Below are 19,178 nucleotides of genomic sequence, written 5' to 3' on the forward strand. Positions count from 1 at the left end.
CTGCCTTGCAAACGTTAGTGTGCGAGACTTGCAACTGATACCTTTTCTAAAAACAGGAGGGGAGGAGAGGGAGCTCTGTTTATTTCAACAAGCACAAGCAACACTTCCAAAATACACTTGTGGTTGTATCACAGATATGAATCTTAGGTTATCTAGTGGTGACTAACATGGTGAAATGGCAGCCTAATATGTCCATGCTTTATTTGGAAAAGGTAGTTCTTATCAAAAGATGAAGAACACCAGTGTTTCATTCACTGTGTTTGTTGAATCTCTAAGCACAGATACCATGTCTGTCAACACCTCACATTGTGAAATACAGGAACTTGCCTTTCACAGCTGCACAGTAAGTTCTTGAGGATTGCATGGCACAGAGACAAACGTCCTCCACTTTCTCTCCTTCCATGTGCATGTTTTTTAGTCTCTCTTGTTGTATGATCAAAGTTAACAAAAGACAGAGGTGTCTCTTAATCAGGTAGAATTACACTTACGTTGTGATATGGTTTGTTTTTTTTTAAGACTGCATTATCTCACTGGGGTGGTGGTTAACAAATAGATTGTAACAGCTTTCCAAATTCTTTGGGTAGAGCCAAGCTCATACCAGCTATTATATTTAAGAAGTCCTACAGATTAAAAAATAATAATAATAATAATAATAAAAAAATTAAAAAAACCTTTCTTTACTGCAAAGTTTAATCTATAGAGTTTGGGTTTGCTTCTTCAGTAAGACAGCTATCCTCCTATTTAAAAATAAAATGAATGAGTAAATCCTCCCTGGCAAACCAGAGATTCTCAGTCTGTGGGTGTATGTTGTTTGCATTGAAGAGAAGCTGGGCTGGAGGGCATAGACTATGGCATAAAACATATGTGCTTACTTCCACAGGGCTGGAGGGCATAGACTATGGCATAAAACATATGTGCTTACTTCCACAGGCAGCCAGCGCCGTGGAACTGGGGCTGGGGGATGCCTCCCTGCTGCCCACCTCTCCCATTTCAGAGCACAAGCAATTGTTTGGCCCCGTGACAATCACACCAACTGTGGCATGCGTCTGATAGTGAAACAATGAATGGCTTGTTCTCTCAGGGGAAAAAAAAAAGTGGGTTGGGTTGAAAAATGATAAATAAGAATTTCTCCGTGGGTCATTTTAGGCTCTCACGGCAATTTGAATGTGCTGAATGAGTGGCTTCTGAACTGAGCCAATGGGGATGGTCAGGCACAGGCATCACTTTTATCCCACACGGGGGAGGAGGGGTGAATGAGCTGGAAGATATAAGCTGAAACAAAGCCATGCAGTCCTTCTGAGTCATTCGCATGCACTGGATGGGTAAGGCTTCCTGCTTCCTGGGACACAGAAGTGGGGTCATGATTCTAACAATGGATGCTGGTAAGTTGCTTGTTATTAAATTTGCCTTTGATTTTTCTGGGAAGTCTTGCCTTTCCCTCCTGTCTCCAGCTGCAAAAAAAATAGCTGTAAATTAGGAAGCTGAATGTTAAATAAAGCCATGCCTCCTTTAAGCTGCGTGCACTCTACTGTGTGGTTTTTCTTGACAGTTAGTCACAGAAGTGCATAACCTCTCTTGCAATGGAAGACCATGGTACCAAAGTTGTGTTTATTCATTTGTACATCTGTCGTCATTGAGACAAAGTCTGTGATCTGAGAAGTAGTATCATTTCTGTATGATACAAGTCAGATTTTACACTTTCTGTAAAGAGCTAGAGACAAACTAATGTGTTAGCTGTAGCTTACTCCACTTTGTGCTTACAGAAATCTTGTGCTGGGGAGGAAGGGGAAGAAACTGTTGCATTCCCATGACGATCAGTTCTGTTTCTGTGTTTATAGCTAAGGAAGTATGTGTGAAAAGAGCACATACAGGTTTTTTGTTGTTGTTGTTGTTTTTTGTTGTTTTTTTTACATTTGCTGTGGAAGTGAAATCTTTAGCATAATGCCCTATGTGATAGGGAGGATGAATGCCAGCAGTAAGATGTAGGGTGGAATGTCTAAAAGAAACAAGGGACCCCAGTTGTGCTCCTTGAGGAGGGGGCTGTGTTTCCATCTCATAGCCTGCATCCTTCAAATTCCTCAACAAGAAAAGTCCTAAGATGTTAAATGCTTATGGGTAGGGCATAAAGCATCAGCACTTGTGCTCTGGCAGTGTGCTGACGACTGCTCTTTCTCTTAGCAGTTGCAAGCATGCTTGCTGCATTCTAAGAGCTCTGTTGAACTTCTGTCAGCAATTGGTTCAGCTACTTTTCCACCAGTGTGCAGAAGTAGCACAATGTGACAAGTAGCGTTCAAACTGATGAACTTAATCAGGCACATCTTGCAGGTCTGTTTAATCTACTTGTCACATGCTCAGTTTACTCCATGCTAATGAAAAGCTCTCTGTCCGCCGTACATCTGAATTAATTTGTTTGGGCACTTGCTAGAGCCTAAAGGGAAACTCTGTGCCCACTTCTTACTCTTTCTTTTCTGAGACTTGCAGAAAGTGACACAGCTGAGTTCTCCATGCACTGTTTGAAGGAAATAACAAGCCTGTTCGTTTAACCCACCCACACTTAATTGACGTTACTTTGTCATCCACTGTCACTGCAGACAGGATTGAAGGCAGTGACTTCTGCGTTTGATGTATGTTGCATACTTTGCAAAGCCCTTTTACTGAGATAAGATGAACAGAAGCTCAGAGAGGAGTGAGGTAGCATATTGATGATAAGGGGTACAGAGTTTTCCACAACGGGCTTATTTTTTATGTTTTATTTTGTTGCTTTGATTCTAGAGGAGCCAAATTTCTGCTAAAGCAGTTTGGGCACTGGGAGTTAGTAATGCTCTTCTCTCTGCCTTGTGCAAGAAGAACCGATGTCTGCGCTAGATGTTGCACCTGGTATTTGAGGGGGCAATGTGCAGGCTGAAAGTGCTCCCAGCAGATAACGGATTCAGACTTTGTGCACAGGGCACATCATCCCTGTCAGAGTCTTGGAGTTCCTACACTGTATTGGAGTAATTTAACTCTTTGTTTTGGAAAGACTGGGGAGATGTTAATAATACACAGTTAAAAATACATCTGTTGTTTATGTATCCTTATGTGCTTGTGTGCTGCTGCTTTGCACTGTGAAGTGAACCATAAAGATAACGCTGCTCATCTGTGTTCCCCTGGCTCCAAAGGGTATCTCCTTTCACTGAGCGCTCGGGGTCGCAGGGCTCTGGCAGCCCTTAGAGTGCTTTTCATGGTTCTGTTGACTTACATTGTTAGCAAGAGCTCATTTTGGAAGCTCCCAAGGTATTGAAGAGTTTTGGAATTATAGTCCTGAGCTTCTTGGTGGGCAAATAGTTCAAAATGCTAGAAAGGAAACATTATAATATAAGGATTTAACTGTGAGTTCTAGTGCTTTGCATTTGTGTTCAAGTTATGATAAAAATATGCAAGCAATTCAGTACCTTAATCTGGGCCATGGATAGCACGGCATGAAGTTTTATCTGCTTATTTTTACCCACCTTTTAAGGCTGAGCCGACTGTTCTTGGGACTGTTTACTTATTTCAGATTGTGTTTGCATTACGAGTCAGGGCTCATTTAAAAAAATTACTGGCATCAAATGCTCAAGATGTTTTTAACACAGCAAAACCTTTTCTCCTTCAGAGAACTGTAAAAATACATGCTTGTTTCTACTTTTATGAAACACATTCTATTCTGCTGCATTTGTCCCTGCAGCATTTAATTTCTTGTAGGAATGGAACTTTAAAAGTTGTGGATGGGGGAATAAAAAGGAAAGCTGCAAGACAGAGCTGACAGTATAATTGGATTTGAAGCAGCTACAGGCTGGGACTGTTGCAACAGCTGATTTGATCCTTCTGAGTTTCAAGAGCTATTTATGGTAGATTAGCTGTATCAAAGCTCTACTGTTCCAACCATAAAAGGCCGGTCCTATGTGAACTTGCCACACTGCATTTGGCTTAGTCCTCCGAGGTTGGAGAGCCTATAGCTTTTTATGTGGATAAATCCAGTGATGGATGGAAGTACTAAAGGCAGATCGAGGAGTAACATTGTCGAGGACTTCAGATGGCAGCGAACTCTTAAAAGGAGATTTTCACTAATAAATTTTGTGTTCTGATGTTTGGAATCAGCGCTTGGAATATAGCTCCTGCGTGTGCACTGCATTTGGTGAACGCATGCTTTTAGGAAAGCGTTGTTCTAAATTTATCTGACTTATCTGAATCATCTTGACTGCACATGTACTCGCCAGCCTTGCATGTTGATATCTGGTAACTTTGTGAAGTCACTTTTCCGTTTTATTAGCGGTGAGCATTAGTCCTTTGGAAAGGAACCTTAGCTGAAGTGAGAAACTTCTCTAAAACAAGAATCATGAAATTCTTGGCTCACGAGTGCTGCCGGAATTATCAGTAAGTATTTTGAGAAGGCTGAGCCCTTCTGCTGCGTCTGTACCTTCTTTCTTTCCTCCTTTGCAGAAGGGCAGGCAAGTGGATTTTTGCAGGATTCTGAAGTAAGTCGTATGTCCTTCTCAGAGCATGCGTGCGGCCACCTGCGCCAGTTGTTGGAGGCTTTGTCGGGTTGAAATGATAGTGGGTTTATTCCAGCCTGTGCATGCCACTCATTCAGCTCTCCTTAAGGCATTTTGTGTTTTTATTCTTGTGGTTTTGCTTGGAGGATGAGTTCATGCTGCTATGAATGGAAGGACCATTGGTGGTTGGCTTGTGTGCGAGGTGAATCTTTCTTAGTTTTAATAGACTAACCTTAGGCACAGCTACAAGCAGCCCTAAGAACTCTGAAAAACAAGATTTTTCAGTAGCTATTTTGTCCTGTCTGAGAGATTCTGTATACATAGTGGATACTATTGCATTAGATAACTGTTGTGTGTTGGCACCTGGAGTATTCTGAAGAAAGCTTCCTCCAACTTTCCATTCCCTTATTTTTAAATGTTACTAGGACGCAACAGGTGAAAGTTACTGCCACTGCTTTTCCATCCACTACTGCTGCAGATAGGCTGCTAACAGGGAGCACAGTGAGGGTTGGGGGGAAGAAGAGGTTCCTTCAAGGGTGTTCCAGGTGTTGTATTTTGGTCTCCAGAAATGCAACAAGATTGTCTTTACCAAGTTTTAAAAATAGCTCTATTAATTGCCTCTGTTTCCCTTCCAGGAGCTAGCAATTTAGGGCCATCTTCCATTTTCTTTGGACTGTAAATCTGCATTTGTCTGTCAGATGGCTCTAACATTTTTGCTCTGAACTGTATAAAAATGTTTTAGCCTAGAGAATACCAGGAGACAAAATATGTCTGAATGTTTGAGAAGTATTTTTAGCAGTTCAGTGCAAGGATTATTTATTTGAAAAAAAAATAGATGTATATTTTTAACTTTTCTCACATGAGCCTTGGCAGATACCATTTAAATACTCACCTCTATTTGTAGATTTTATAGGAGATTAGATCCTTCTGCCTGCAGAGGCAATGGAGAAAAAAGAATATTCTGATTATCTGTTAATTCTTCTCTGGGATTGACAGGAATATAACCTACCTTTTACATTGCTTCTGGTTATGTTAGTACTTTTAATAATTACCCTTTTATAGAGATGACTTTTTAAAAAAAATTTTGCTGCCTGCAGTTTAAAAAGCAGGTTGATGTAAATTCATCATTTTAGCATGCCAGTGTTGTGCTCCTGTAAATGTTCTAGAAGGTGTCAGTGTGTTGTAAGTCTTAAAACAGGCCACAGAGGCAGCAGACATGAAAGTTGGCTACCCCTGGGTTTGCGCAAGAGCAAGAGTCTCTAACTTGAGTTTCAGCCTGAAGAGCACCAAGGGTGTAGTGCAGAAACTGATGAGAAGTAATAATATCAGCTCCTCTTTGTGCAGCAGATGTTTTAACTGTTGGAACAGGTAAACGTTTCTTCCTTGGTGTCTATCTCAGAGGATGTTAGTTGGTCAATTTTAGCATTAATTCTACCTCTTCCAATGCTGTTTTATCTTGGTTGCATTAGTAAATGACATTCTTGGCAGAAGTCTTCAATGTGAAAGAGATTTTCAGAACTCTTAAGGGCTTGTTCTGAAGGAGTAAAGCTGTGTTTTTGATGTTTCTTTGCCAAATTCCTTATATTTGATAGTGTCAATGGGTTGAAGGTAATAGGGGACAGGCAAGGAGCCGTAATCCAGCAATTCCATCTTTGCTTTTTGGACAGAGAAGATAGATTACAGTATAAACATAATCTGCACGTAGAGCCCAGAGAGGGGGAAGAAAAGTGAAACTCTGGTTTGCACATTTCTTCTTCGCAGTGAGTCTAAGCAGAGCTGGAGGTGGTGGAGCTGAGCCATTTGTGGCAAAGACATTCCCAGAGGCTGGAGGAGCCTACTGCTGGTTCTTTGTGTGGCCATGTGTGTTACCATGCGTACATCACAACATCCTCTGAACTTTTTTTGGAGTTACGTTGATGAAGTGGTTTGAAAGCTTTTTATAGTCTTAGTACATTTGTTTAAGCAAACCTCTTCCTACAGTGCATAGAATTTTGTATGTTTGTACAAAATGTGTGCAGCATTGTTATTTTCCTTGCTTACAATGAATTGACAAGACATGCTGTTACGTGTGAAGCCTTTCATATCATGTACTTAAGTGAAAATTGAATGAGCTCATTTAGTTTAAATTGCCATTGCTAGAGTGTGTTTTTGCTCTCCAATTTGTTGGCTCTTGTGCATGGCAATTTCACTACAACTTCAAAAAAGCTAAAGCTGTGGAACAGTTTGCAGGATCAGGGTGGCCTGAGATTGTTCACTTTTCAGAGGCACTGCTGTTTCTTACAGAAGACGTAGGCTTCTGTTTCTCCATGCAGAATCCTCATTTGGCACTGTGGAAGGGAGTACTATGCCGTCAAGTGAAACAGTAGGCAAAACTTTCTCCCCTTGTGAATTTCCTGTTTTTACTACTTTCTCTGCTAACTGGTTTAGAGCTAACTGACACATTGGAAGGTCTCTGGTTTTTAAAGAGCGAAGTACGTCCTAGTTGGAATCTGCCTTAAGCAGATAAGAATATATTGGGTAACCGATGATAAAAAATGCTTGTGATGTCACTTACCACAAAACCGGTTCAGGCTACATCTGCAGATGGAAGTGATACAGTGAAGAGCCAGGCAGACCAGTGATGCTGGTCCCAGCCAAAGTAGGGAGGAGCCGAGTCTTCACTGAGCTACTTGTTGTCCTCTGCATTTCAAGTGAGATGTCCAGTCAGAGATCTCACAGCGATACTAGGATTAATGGGATATTGGAGATGTGGAGAGCTTGGAGAGTTAGGTTCTTTGAAGCAGCAGCAAAGGATTGATTGTTTTGAAGTATCTCAGAGCTCAACTGAAGACTTTGATTGTAAACTCATGTGTAGCATCTTGAGTGCCAGATAAAGAGAGAGAAGCATTCAGTTGGGAATTCTGGTAACTTAGTAGTTGTGAAGTTTAGAATGTATGTAAGTGGTTGGAATTTCTGTCTTTCTCTGATGTTGTCTGATCTTTCTCATCAGTCATTAGACGAAGACACAGTGCTTTATGTGTAAAGATCCCATTTAGGTGGGCAAAGGAAAAATAATCCATTCTGGCACTCAGAGTCATAAAGGCTTAGTTTTTCCAGTGCTAATCATGTTCTTGGATATTAGGATTATGTATATATGCTGGATATAATGATGCATAATGGTTGAGTCAAAGGTGACAACAGCATCAGGTTGCCCAGCACACTTCAGTCCAAAATTCTGTTCTCTGAGCAAGTCATGTGTCAAACATTAACGAAGAGGGTTTATAGTTATTGCTAATTGCAGAAAAAAACATAAAATAGTAAATAAGACTTTCTGTGCTCATCTCAGCTGCCCTGCTTGAAGCAAGGGAGCGCAAGAATTGCCTTGCTTGTAGACTCATGTTTATGGCTATCTCTTGAAGTGGAGGTTCAGATTTCTGGCTCATAAGTTTCAAAATCAGGTCTCCCTATTTACTGTGGAGATGCCTAGACAGTTTGAACACCATTTGGTGAAGCCAGCAACATTCTTTCCTACTGTCAGCTGAGTTAATAAAAGCAACCATGGTTGCTGCTCGTGTATGTTAGGTATATTCAAGCACACCTACTGGGTCATGTTCCTGCCAATGTTAAGGCTAGGCATAAAAGGTGTTTTCTTTTCTGACTGCTTTAGGCAGCTGATGGTTTGGATTTGCAAATGAGAACGGTGTAAATGGCAACCTTGCTTTAAAATACTCTTTTAGGAAACTATTCAGGTCGTTTCCACTCCCCACATTGCTCCAGAACTGTTCTCTCCATCTGCCACACTTCACCATCTAGTTGCACAGTGCTGTTTGAGTGTTGTGCTGTTGTTCTAATATTCTTAGTTTTACTTTATATCCTTAATATTTTTATGCCAAAAAGAACTTATCTCTCATTTTAAGTTTGATTCTTGGCTAAGCCTACTGCTGTTCCTCCTAGCTCTGAGTTCATGTTGCCCAGCTGTCTCCTTGCTTCTGCTTCATCCCTCTGAAAAAGCATCATGGGAACCAAGGTCTGAACAGTCTTCTGCTTAAAATTAGTCACCTCTGCATCTTTCATATGACGTTTAAATAAACTTTTGTTGGAGTTGCAGAGGCTTACATGCTACCTATGCTGATTTCTTTGGACTTCATTAAATGAGGTGTAGGTAAAGTGAGGGCATAATTTTGAAGTGCAGATACCAAAGACAAATAAATTTGATATCTTGGGAGCTTCGTGACTTTATTGAAGCCAGCACAGAAATTGGTAGTTTGCACAGAAACACTAAGTGAATGTGTATTTGTGAGTTAAACATGGGACCAGTAGTTGCATAGACTTCTATGACTGACTTGCAATTGTCTACGATGTGAGACTGTATGCAGACAATGATACGTCATGACAGCATGGATCTGCGAAAGTAATTGCCAGAAAAGAAAGTGACTCTGTGCACATTCCTCTAAGCAAGCACCAAAGATAGAGCAAGCACTGCTAGGCTTGGTTGCTCTGGCTTGTCTTCCAAGCTCAGCAGCCTATTACAGTGGGCCACTTGGTCCCTGTACAAAACTTGAGGGAGGTGGAGAGAGAGCAGTGAGAGCAGAGTTTGGGTGTGACCGAGAATAGGGAACCAGGCTTTGAGACTGAAGCCTAGAGATGATTTCAAGGAGAACCAAGGGAACTACTTAAAGAGGAGCTTTCACACGCTTTTGTTTTTACTGTCTTGATTGGATAAATGGGCTGGTTTAAACAGGATGTTTGGGTCACCTCTCTGCTGGAAACAGTCAGGGTTGATATGCTGGGATAATAGTCTAAGATTTAATCTGAGTATTGCATCATGAGATTACACCCTAGGAGGTGTAAGTGGCTGTTGCTTGACATGACTTCACTCATGTGTCATGTATCTCACAGTGTTCAGCATCTTGGGATGCTTTACTCCATCTTTGATTCAGTGGCTGTTGAAATGCAACCTGAAGAAACAGATAGCTCAAGTTTAGTTGGCTCCAGCTTGATTAACACTCCTGAATTGCTTCTCTCTTGCAGCATGCAATGATTGGTTCAATTATAAAGCAGTTTTCTGGTGTTTGTGTTGCTTCTGCCAACCTAGACTTATTTTTATTTATTTTGCTGAACAAAAGGTTCCCATTAGCAGAGGTGCAAAACTTCAGAATGGCCCTTGCACATTATGAGACTGGTAGGCTGAAACTTGAACATGACAGGCAGTACTTCTGCCTGCACAGTGATGCTCTGGTGCATCACGCTGTGCAGGCACGTGGCTCTTCTGACACAGTAAGTTCCCTGGGGTTGTAAGTACAGTCAGGCACTATACATTTGGCTGTATTGTCCCTACGGCCACCAGGCTGTACTGTCTGGGTGGTCCAGCAAGGCAGACAAGCTGTAAGCACTAGGAAGTATTTACATAATGCAGGACCCTAACCCTGGCCAATGTAGCTCTATGTCTTATGAGAGAATTGGATGCCAAAAAATTGCTGGGCATCCAGCTTTACCCTGCCTATCTTGTTTTTCCATGTAGCTGAAGTTCCTTCCTACAACCAGCTGCCAAGTGGTATAGCTTTTCAGTTTTAAGGGCTGAGAGCAACCCAAAAGAGGTTTTGTTGTGGGCTAAGGGTTTAGCTTGTAAGTCCATAAAAATAAATAAATAAACGAGGGAAGAGCAGAGTAAACTTGGCTTTTTTTCTTCCGTCTAGATTTCTTGAAAAAGCAAAAATCTAGCTCAAGGATTCTTGAAATAATTTATTGCAACTTTTTTATTGTTGTTTAAAAACAGTAATAACAACATTTTGCTTCTCAAGGAGATCTCTTAGAAGCAAAAGGTTCCCCTCCCCTCTCCACCACAAAAGATATATCGCTGTTCCCTGTTGGGGCAAACAAGCTGCTGGTGACTGACAATAGGCCTTTGTGTTCTGAAAACATAGCTTAAATTATTCCCTCCCCAAAGAGGTCTCAGAATAAAAAAAAAAAATTGGCCAAATAGCCTGGTTTGTCTGCAGAAGCAACCAGAAATAGTAGCTGAATCACAGTGGTGCTGTGCCTGCTGTACTCTGGTCACTGCAGGGACTGCCTGTAGCCTTGGAGCTTTTCACCCGGGTTTTGGGAAAAATTTACAGCTCTTTTCCAACTCCCAAAGCTATGGCCTAGGAGCTAAAGGAAGCATCAGGTGAAAAATCTCAAGTGATGCTCTGTAAATCATTTTATTCATGGTACTTCTAAGTTTCTGGACTGGCCAATAGGCCATTGTATCAGTTGCAATTTTAGCCTTTCCCTTTTTAAAACAAGATCATGATTACATCCCTCAAGACTTTCTGACCTTTCTTCTTGACTGCCTTTAAGTTGTTGGTTTCTAATTTCCCCTTCCTTTCCCTCCAAGGTCTATACCCTTTTATTACTTAAGTTATTCTTTATCTGTGTTTCTGACCCTCTTTTCCCTTGCTAGCTTTCAATGGCCTGCAGGTTCCATTTGGAGGTACTTTTAAATATTACATTTGCTGAATGGTACTATTGGAAATGACTCTTTGAAACACAGATTTTTCCATTGCTTTTTAAATATTTGGAGCAGAAACACAAGCAAAGCCAAAACATTTATATACTTGTTTATGACAAATCAAAACCTTTCATGAACTTGTTCTGTAGTGGTGACAGTGAGGAGAAAACAACATAATTGCATAAATTGTTCTAAGGTAAGGTTTGACACTGCCTTCAGAAAGATCTCTTGAATTCATTTTGCTACAGAATGGCAAAAGTAGTTGTGAGACTCTCGAGCTGTTTCTTTGCTGACAAAGAAGTGCAACCGAGGAATAGATGAGAAAAATGACAAATACCACTTGCTGTCTGGTTTTGCTTACCAGTTTGCATGAGTATTATAAGAAAGCTTCTAAATAATTGAGTGAAAAATACACCTGACTTACTGTATTTAACATAGTCTTTTCAAATGATGCTCTAAACATTTGTTTTATGATTCAAATCCAGAAGAGCTGTTGATAAACCTGCTCTGTGAGGTTTCATTGATCTCCCCTTTCAGAACAAGGAGCTGCTTTGCATCTGGGGATGGTTGGGTCACACATCTGTGAAATGCAATAATATGCAAGTCAATGGTTTTACACTGCAGCACTGCCACAGTTCTGAGGGGGGGAAACAAAAAGAAGAGCAATTGTCAAGCAAATGATGTATTTCAGTAAGTAAGAAGTGTTTACGACTCTCAGTAATGGAATGATGTGTCACAAACTTTATTTAGCTGTTTGCAGTGTGCCAGTTTCATCTGACTTGCAGCATCTGCTGAAGCAAGCTGAGTGCATGAAATAACTGTCTCTCCCAAACTCATAAACCCCTCGTGGTCTGGGCTTTGGGAGTCCATAGCCGCTCTTACAGAGCAGCAGACTTTGAAAGGCTGCCTGCTGCGTGCCTGGAGTCTCATTCCAGTGGTGTGGGAGGAGAGGAACAAGAGGAGATAAAGGAGGAGCAGGGTTTAAAGGCCAGAACTAGTGAGGCCTGTGAAGAAGCATCATGTCCAGTGAGGGATTAAAAGGCATCCTTAGCAAGAGCACTCCGTCTGCTTTGCCTTTTAATTTCTATGAAATGACCTCGATGGTTGGACTAACTGCAGGCTTGATGTACTTTCTGTCAGCATGAAATTGGTTTGTAATAAATACACTTAGGAGCAGCAGGAATAATGGAATCTATTCGGGAACTGACATGCCATTGGGTTTTCATAAATCCCTGGAAGTGTAATGCTGGCAAATGAATATTCATAAACCAGGTTATTAAAATTTTAAGAGAACCTTGAGGGGGTGATGATGTCAGACTCCAGAGTTAATTATAGAGATGGTAAAATTCTTGGCTAACTAGGCTGAACACAGGCTCGCAGCAGTTTTTACACAGTGTGGCAATCAGAGGGAGCCACAGCCTTGGATGTAGGTTCCAAATCTCTTAATATATTCCCTGAACTAAAGGTCCACTGCTTTAGATAAGAAGTATTTACATCTAGCTACTGTGTAAATAAATCATCTTCAAGTAGTTCAGCAGCTGATTGTGTCTTTTGTTACTGAGCTGGTCTTGATTTCTGGCTTGCTTGCTATAAAGCACCCTTCTGGGCTGGGAAGCATGGAGTGGCTCTCTCGAAAATTGCCAGTTGTTGTTCGATGCAGCGTTTTATCTGGAGCATGCACTAGACTTATTACAGGGGATACTAATACTGCAATAACTCACTTGTAAGGATTGTTGCTTTAAGAGACTCTATGCCTCTTGAAAGAGCTATGAAAAATATCTCATTTCTGTTTTGTATGTTATCAGTAGTTTACATTGCTTTCAGAATTGTTGGGGAATGGAGAGAGCTACAGAGATCGTAGTTCTAGTCTCGCTTGGCTGAAACAGTTTGAAAAATCTCTAGCTATTGTTGATGGTCTGTGTGCTCTTATTTTTCCTACTGCCTTTCTCCATCATATTGCTTGAAACTTTAGAAATGCTGAAGTAAATCCTATGTGATCCCTACAGTGGTATGATGGGCAAAAGTGTTGAACTCCTTGGAATCAGGGTAGTCAGTTCTTGAATTTTAGGATCTTCCTGAAATTAATACTACTGTTCTGCTTAGAGTAAAATACAAATTTTCTTTCTTAAATAGAGGGAATGCTAAGAAAGAATACACTATTGTGCTTCTTGAATCAAGATCTGTGATACAAGAACCTTTTATCAGCACAGCTGGTAGAAGGAGGAGGAACAGAAATAATACTTGAATTATATTATTATAATTTTTTTTTACAAGGTGTAAAGCTACAATCTAAACTGAACTAAACTAGTCATTTGTTTGGGTCAAGGCATTGGAACAGCTGACCATCGCCTTCTTTCTGCCAGAGCAAGAAACAGCAAACACTGTAAACATAAATGAAGCACTTTGTAAATGCCAGCAAAAATGTCTGAGAACAACTGCATATCTCAAAACATGCTAAATAGGATATGGAAGGTTTGGGAGGACTTAGGAAATAGTTCTGAGTTGTTTTGAAGTTGAAATCTTACTTGAGGAAACCCTTCAGCGGTGAGCAACAGAGTTGCCATTATAGCCATAAAGTTGCAAGAAGCCTCAAGTTTTGAAATATCCAGTATGAGAAACAGTGCTTATGAGAGTGCTTGCAAACTGAGGGAGTGCAAAAGGAAATCACTGTGCCTACTGAGACTTGCTTCAATTTTGAGAGAAGGAAAATCACTTCTTACCTCAGCCTTCCACAGCACTTGCTGCGGGATGACTACAGAGGCAATGTCTGCCTTTTTACAACAGCCTTCAGAATCTTCTGCTAGGAGAAATTATTTACCATGTATGTAATTTTGCAGTTTGTATGACTAAATAGGCATGATTCCTTCCATGCTTATTCTTCAGCTCTGGTCCCTTGCTGAAAAGTGAGTAACAGAAATGGTCTTTCTCCCAACCCACCTCCTCCCACTTTACTTTCCAAGACACTGCATCTCTTTGTGAGATCAGGAAAAAGTACACGTTTGCAAGATGTATTTCATGATGGGAAACAAACTTCAAGGCTCTTCTGGATGAGCTCTGAAAAATGTAACTTGCAGGCAGGCAAAATGCTGCTGATTGCGTCTGTGCAGGAGGCAGCAAGGCTGCTGTCAGGGAGGAGGAACTGAACAGGTGCCAAACCATCAGCACAAGGCTGTCCCCTGGGAAGAAAAGCTCTTTGTTTTAAGTCCAGGCTTTTCCTTAGCAAATTAAGTTTTTTAAGTAGGTATTTCCTCTTCATTCTACCAAGGCTCTTTATTGTGTTGCTGTTGTACTTGGTTTTCTTGGCTGAAAAGTCTGGGCATTCCAGATGGGGATCTGGCATTTTTAGGAAGATGTGAATCATGTCTGGCTCAAGAGATTCTTTTGGTTGCCCTCCTAAAGTGAACAGTACCCACAGGCACAGAGCCTGGTGTAATCAGATCAGGTGTCTGCCAAGGGATGCATGCAAGTAGTTTCTTGGGACGTTGTGTCTGTCATGGCAAGCAGGTGTTTCTGTGAACACTGTGGTCTAGAAAACTGGGAAGTGGCTTGGTGGTGGTGACCCACCCAGCACAAGTGGATAGCAATGTCAGAGTGGATAATCTTTCCTCAGCTCAACAGTGCTGAGCCAGTGCTCCGGGAGCAGCACAGGGGATAGATAATCCATGCTGAAGATGACAGAATGAGAGCTTTGACTTCAGGAACAGAAGTTCATTTTCTGTGAAAGTTGAAAGTGCATTTAAATAGGTATCTCCTATTTTGCTTCCATACCTTTTAAATTTTTTTCTTTATTTATCTTTAAAAGATTCCTGTGTATGACCTTGGCAGTGTCTGAGAGGGAGGAGATGGAGGCTGAGGGGAATCTGAATGGAACATGATTGGGGATTTTCCAAAAAAATAAAAATTGTTGAAGAGATGATAAGCCTTTTAGCTGAGAAGGTATGAGAAAAGCAGGGTGAAGAGAGGACATTCAGATGGATCCTGATGTAAGGTGAGCATCAGAGGTGAACAGCTTTGAATACTCAGGGGTCTCCTGTTGTCACTTGGGTTCCTTTGTTGCCCATGTCCTTGCAACCCATGGAAGACAGTGGTGTAAGGAAGATGGCTGGCCTTAACTTCTAGTTCTGGCTGGCCCACTTTGATGAAAATAAACAGCAGGTGTGTAAAAATAGTATCTCTTTGACTGTAGGAAGAAAGGGGGATGTGATCCCAGGGAATCATCTTGCAGGAGTTACAGTGAAGTGGTGATTGCAGTGCCAGCATGTGACCTGATTCCTACATTTTGATACATTGATGGTACACAGTTTGAAGCTAGGATGAGAGGTAATGGACTTAAGTAGCAGTAGGAGAGGTTCAGGTCAGATGTTAGGAAAAAGTTCTTCTCAGAAAGTGATGATGCATTAGCACAGGCTGAGAGGTGGTGGAATCACCACGTTTTGGGAACTGTGGAGATGTGGCACTGATGGGCATGGTTAGTGAGCATGGTGGTGGGTTCTGGTTAGATGATCTTAGTGGTCTTTTCCAACCTTAATGATTTTATTCTCAGTAATTCGGCAGCATTTCATTTAGCTGCACAACTCTCTCACATTTACGACCAATGCTGCTTGTGTGGCTGTAGACACTGGAGTAAGTGTCTCAGGAGCTAATATAATTACTGAGGGTAGTACTGTGGTACAGGAAACAAGCATCTTGAAGACTATATCTGTATGAGCTTAAAGCTTGTAGGATTTTTAAGGAGTATTGGCCTCTGTTGACAAGCAGATACTGCAATTCTCTTTCCTTTAACGATCAATAAGCAATTACAAGGGGTTTTTGTTTGATTGCTTTTTCAGACTATCAACTCTGCATTGTTTGTGTGCAGGGATGTTTAGAGCAGCATGTGGCTGCATTGACTGAGCAGAGCTGCCACTCAGTTTGCCCGGTTGTTGTTAGCTCTCCTGGCACCGTGTCTGTAGAAGCCCGGCCCTGCGAGCTCCGGCATTGTTTCCAAATAAAGGCATGTCTGAGTGGGAGCTGAGCTCCAGCTGCTGGACCGTGGGGGAAAAAAAAGAGCCTTTCCCCATGGACTGAAAAGAGGTGATTTATCTGCAGCAAAACGTTCCTTCCCCAGCCCCCTTCCCTTTCTCGAATGAAATGAGAAAGTTGCTTTTAAATTTAAATCATGCAAACTGGTTCTATGCTGGTGCTCTGCAGCAAAGAGTTTGAGAGCCTAACCATCAGCCCTGGAGTCACCTCAAACTAACTACGATCTGCAATCAGTATTTTTATTTTAAATATTTAGAGCAACTTGGACAGGAAATATTTCTGTTGCTGAAAGTTATTTAATAAGTGAGCCTTTGCTTGTGTATATACCCTCATCTGTGTGATGAGTGGAGAATTTGAACAAGTACCTTTGTAATGCAAGGCAGTAGTTTAGGTGATTTGTTTTTAACTAAGTCAGAAGGTTTGGAGTTCGGGCTTAATGTAAGTTTGAAGTGGCAAAATAGTGTTTTTGCTGTATGATCTAAGGACATAGCTCACACAGGAATAGGTAATTTATTAGACCAGCTGGTATAGTGGGGGAAAAAATGAGACAAGCTTTCAGGCACACCAGCACTTCATCAGTCTGAAATAGAAGCAGCAGATTTCAAGGTTAAACAGAAGTTATGAAAAACTGCTCCGTTCAATCAGATATGTATTGAAGTGTCAGAGAGGAGCTTGCTGGTATGGTGTTCCTGCAGCAGAGGGGGAGGAGGAGAAAGTAACTGATTAAATGGGGAAAGAAATAAGGAGTTTACAGGCTGGGGAGGTTATAAACCTGTTACCTGGTGAACCCATGGCTGTTCTAGTTGTCGAGTAGTTCTCTGACTTCTCTTTGAAAGGTTTTATTTTTATAGTTTTTCTTTGAGCTTTCAAAGATCAGATTCATTTGCACACAAATAGAATCAGCTTTATTTAAAGGAACTCAATCGGGCAAATGTAGCTTCAGGCATTCTTTGTCGGCTTGTTTCCATCCTTAGCCTGTGGTGTTAGCTTACAAAGCTACCTGCAGTCAGCCCGTAGTTGCAAGTGAAAGTGAAATAGTAAAAAGAAAAAAACTACTGTTTCTCTCTCTCTCTCTTTTTTTTTTTTAATGCCCATATTATTTACTTCTGAAATCAGATAAAATCTACTCTAACAAAAACTGTGAGTTGATTGTTTTTAGGATTCCTTCTTCTTCTTTTTTTTTTTTTTTTTCTTTAGCAGGAACAAAATCCAGAATTGAAACATTAAGAAACAGTTTCAAGGCTTTGCAGTGACAGATGCTTTACTTGTGCTGCTAGCAGAGTTGGCAATTGGCTTTTTTAGGCTTTGAATTAGGCTGTTTTATCAAGGTGGTGGTTTCGGTACACATCCGATGATGCACTGTCAATGTGTATTGGGCTGCACACTGCAGAGGAGACGAGAGCAAAGCTCTCATTGCTCTTTTTTGAAGCTTTTCACTATTTTTTTTCTTAAGTGCTGTACCTGAAAGTGATTAATGTATAGTTAAAGGAATGTCAGATTAAAGAAGTTACAGGAGAGGTCAGTACCTTCTGACTTGCTTGTCTGACTTTCTGGTTCCTTTTAATAGGCTGTCTGTACAAGTGGCCTCTAAATTAAGTTGTAATAACTGTTGATTTTAAAGTTAAGATATCCGGCGTTCTCATGAAAACTGACTTTGCATATCAGTTACAGTATTCAAAATGGCAGAGGCCACTGGTGTGGCGAGGGGTCTGGAAGCAGCCTGCTCCCCAGCCTGCACCCAGGGCTGTGTGCCAGGAGGGCTGGGCTTGTGCTCAGCTGCGCCTGCCAGGGCTGCAGAGCCAACCACAGCCCTCAACCTGAGCTCTGGCTAGGTGGAGGAGGTCAGAAAAGCTAATTTGGATAAATTGTGTGCCAGGAAAGGGGGTGTTGTTGTGCTAGCATTTGTCTTTATGAGTTACAAGCCAGCAGCTTCCAAGCTGCTGACCCAACAGGGAAAAATGGAATCTTGTTGGTAACAGGTCAGCAGCAAGTAGGATATATTGAAGGAGCGACTGCACCATCCTCCATGGTCATCAATGTTTTAGGTACAGCTTATCTGTGTCTGAGCTTCTTTGAAGGCATTTCTTCAGAAACTGTGAAAGATAGAAGTATGTTAAAACGTCCCTTTCACATGGCGCTTTGGTTCCATATGTGTCACGTGGATGGAACTGGAGGCAGGGTTTTGTGTTCTGCTCTCAATTTTTTCAATACTAATGTCTATTAGTAAAGCCCTTCCACCATTACTGCTGCCTGCTTTTGTAACCTATCTTGTGGATCTCAGGAGATGTCCTGAAAACCTAAGGTGGACACAAAGTCACCCCACAGCTGGTCTTCAGGCATGAGATAGAGATTGACTGAGTGTGGCCTCTGTGCCACAAGTTCACAAGCAAGTTAATATTAAAAGTTTCAAATAATATATCATTTTAATATTTGACCAAAAGAGAGTAGCAGCAATGCACATTCAGAAAGCTTTTGATGTGGAAGAAGTCACAGGAAAAACTATAATCTAACTGGTGCTTAATAGAGTGCAATGGCTCAGTTCTAAGAAAGATAAGGGCTTTGTTTGTAGATTGGCTGTGCATCATACAGGTGGCTTTTATTTATGACAGAGGTAACCAACATGCTCTGTTAAGTCAGAATAAGAGGAATTAAAAATAGGAGCAGTTTAGATATCAATTCCAGCCAGGAGTTGGACTCGATGATCCTTGTGAGTCCTTTCCAACTCAGGATATTCTATATTTGTTGCACCAGTAGATGGTGATGGATATATCTGTCTATTGTTCTTACATAATGGAACCCAAAAGGGGTCCTGAGCTCTCTTTCTCATTATCGTATTTTCTAAACCCTGCCTCTTAGTAAGGATAACTGAAAGGCAGCCAAAGTCCTGCTGCAGGCTTTAAACTTGAAAATACACGTACCCTGTATGGAGTCGATACTAGCTTATTTTTTTTGCAGTATAGGATATTAAGGCAAAAATAATAATAGTAATAACAGTAGTAATAATCTGTGAACAATAGTAGTTCAGGTATGGAAAGAGAAACAAAATGTTTTATTTTTGAGGGGAGAGGTTAAATTGTTTACATCATTTAACAATGCAAGTTACTGGATGTTCCTTTTAAGGTACTTCCCACAAAGTAGTGAACCTGGAATGCCCTCAGGTGACACACTTTCACCCT

At 41.1% G+C, this 19,178-nt stretch overlaps 1 protein-coding gene across 17 annotated transcripts in view; it reads left to right on the plus strand.

The window, feature by feature from the left end:
• The first annotated feature begins 1,208 nt into the window (after positions 1 to 1,208).
• The window catches only part of SVIL (supervillin), a 103,082-nt gene continuing 85,112 nt past the window's right edge, over positions 1,209 to 19,178 (plus strand). For 9 of the 17 annotated variants that reach the window (XM_042889205.1, XM_042889208.1, XM_042889206.1 and 6 more), the window contains exon 1: positions 1,210 to 1,382. In XM_042889205.1, the coding sequence (XP_042745139.1) occupies positions 1,310 to 1,382 (73 nt within the window). In that variant the 5' untranslated portion in view covers positions 1,210 to 1,309. Of the gene's footprint in view, positions 1,383 to 4,367; positions 4,393 to 19,178 lie in introns of those variants that run through there. The other 8 variants (XM_042889209.1, XM_042889221.1, XM_042889219.1 and 5 more) reach the window with 5 other exon arrangements.

Source organism: Lagopus leucura, unplaced genomic scaffold (genome assembly GCF_019238085.1).
Source record: "Lagopus leucura isolate 7727_CA_CO unplaced genomic scaffold, USGS_WTPT01 Super-Scaffold_100157, whole genome shotgun sequence".
Taxonomy (NCBI): Eukaryota; Metazoa; Chordata; class Aves; order Galliformes; family Phasianidae; genus Lagopus; species Lagopus leucura.